Source organism: Triticum urartu, chromosome 6A, assembly GCF_056163025.1.
Source record: "Triticum urartu cultivar PI428250 chromosome 6A, HENAU_Tu73, whole genome shotgun sequence".
NCBI classification, from domain to species: Eukaryota; Viridiplantae; Streptophyta; class Magnoliopsida; order Poales; family Poaceae; genus Triticum; species Triticum urartu.
The window spans coordinates 433,845,501-433,847,524 of NC_141878.1; the positions used below are offsets into that span (position 1 = coordinate 433,845,501).

General features: G+C 56.5%; 1 protein-coding gene across 1 annotated transcript; it reads right to left on the minus strand.

The window, feature by feature from the left end:
* Positions 1 to 411: 411 nt before the first annotated feature.
* LOC147965566 (uncharacterized) lies at positions 412 to 1,017 on the minus strand. The gene has a single exon (XM_087527266.1). It carries the CDS (start codon positions 1,015 to 1,017, stop codon positions 412 to 414), a length of 606 nt encoding a protein of 201 aa, XP_087383392.1.
* Positions 1,018 to 2,024: the final 1,007 nt, after the last annotated feature.

Sequence of the window (2,024 nt, forward strand, 5' to 3'; positions counted from 1 at the left end):
GACCCGGCGGTGGCCGGTGGTCCTCCCGATCCATCGTCTACTGCTACTACTGGGATTCGCGGCGCGACTGTTCCGTGACATGGAACGGATGGCCTAAACATATGTGGCCACACGCACTTAGAGCAACTCTAGCACACCCCGCAAAAATTCGATCCGCAAAACACGTTTGCGCTTTCACAAAGATCGCGTTTGTGGGTCGAAAACATGCGCGGCCGAACAGAACCCATATCAAAACCTGCATAATTTGAAAAAACACTTTCACGAGAGAAATTGCACTAATAGTTCATCACATGATCAACAAACTACAAGCATACTTTATACTACAATCTACGTTGAACTACTAGCATAGGGGTTGGATCTGACGGCGGCGAGGTCGCGGCAACTGGACAACGTCGTGGAGTAGCCGGACGCTCAATCCTCCTCGCCGGAGCTGCACAAGTCAACGTACTTCGCCACCTGCTCCACGCGGATGCGGCGCCACTCCTCAGGCTTCTCGTTGGCGGCACGGTTATCGGCGACCGCCTGCCGCCACTCGAGGGTCTCGAGCTCCTCGGTGTGGCGCCGGCGCTTCTCCTCCTCGTGCACGCTCCGCTCGGCGATGGCGGCGGCGACGGCGTCGAAGTCCGCGACGTAGTCCTCGGGGCCGACGACTCCGCGACGGCCGAGCGGAGCGGGCTTCTCGGGCTCCTCCTTCATCGGGACGAAGGCGAACGGCGCCGGCGGCTCCAGCTCCTCCTCGTCGTCCGACCACTCCCTCTTCACAGGGAGGAAGCCCGCGCCGGAGGACGACGAGGATCCGGCGTAGGACCTCGCGGAGGAGAAGGACGCGCGCCGGTCGTACTCCTCCGTCTCGCGGCGGTTGAAGCTCGCCGGCAGCGACATCCCGTGGTTAGTCCACCTCCGGGCGCCGCGCTTCCTCGCGTCGTCCGACCGGACGCGCCGCTCGCGCTCCGGGTCACGCTCACGGCCGGATCTACTGCCGGAGCCGTGTCTGGAGCTCCACACGCGCCCCCACATGGCGGCTGGGGGCGGGGCGGGTGGTCGCCGACAGCGAGAAATTGGGAGAGAGGAAAGGGGAAACGGGTGGCTCGCGGCGGCGGAGGGATAGGGTTTGGACCCGCAAAAGGGTCGCGGAACCGCAGTTATACTGCTTGGGGCGTGCGGTTTGCGGGTTGACGCAAAAAAAATTGCGGGCCGGGCGAGTATGCGGGCTCTGTTTTGGCCGAAAAATTGGGCCGAGCCCGCATACTCGCCGGAATTTTTGCGGGGCGGGCGTTTTGCGGGGTCTGCTAGAGTTGCTCTTAGGCCAATTCCACCGCGCGACCCCAAACGGACGTCCGTTTTGTCAGGGTTTTGTCCGTTTGGGTAGGGCAATGGGGTCGTGTCCGAGCGTGTCCTGGGATGCGGTGGCCATGCGCCCAGCACGCGGCCGCATCTGTTTGGCCCATCCTGCCCGTCAGGGCAAAAAATGCCCATATTTTCATCGAAACAAGTTTGCACGTCTAAATATTTGTCTGAAAATTAAAATAGTTTTACAACCCATTTGAAATTGTCTATAATAAAATAGTTTTACAACCAAATCGAAATTGTCTCGACTGAACATAAAATGAACCAATACATTTATTGGTTGCCAATGTGATCCCAAACGTGCTCAACCAAGTCATTTTGAAGATTCAAATGAGTGTGCCAATCACGCAGCTTGCAGTGGAATTGGACAAACTGTTCAAATGTGGCCGGGTCTTGGTGCAGGGGCTCAATATTTTCACCTTGATAATCAAATCCTTGGTTGAAGATACTCTCATCACGCTCGTTCTCGACGATCATATTGTGCATGATCACACAAGCAGTCATCACCTCTCAAAGCTCCGTTTCATCCCATGACAATGCAGGGTTTCGGACGATACCCCATCGGGATTGAAGCACACCAAAAACACGTTCCACATCCTTTCTAGCACTCTCTTGTATTTGGGTAAATCTCTTTCTCTTCTCACCTTGGGGTTTCGAGATTGTCTTCACAAAAGTTG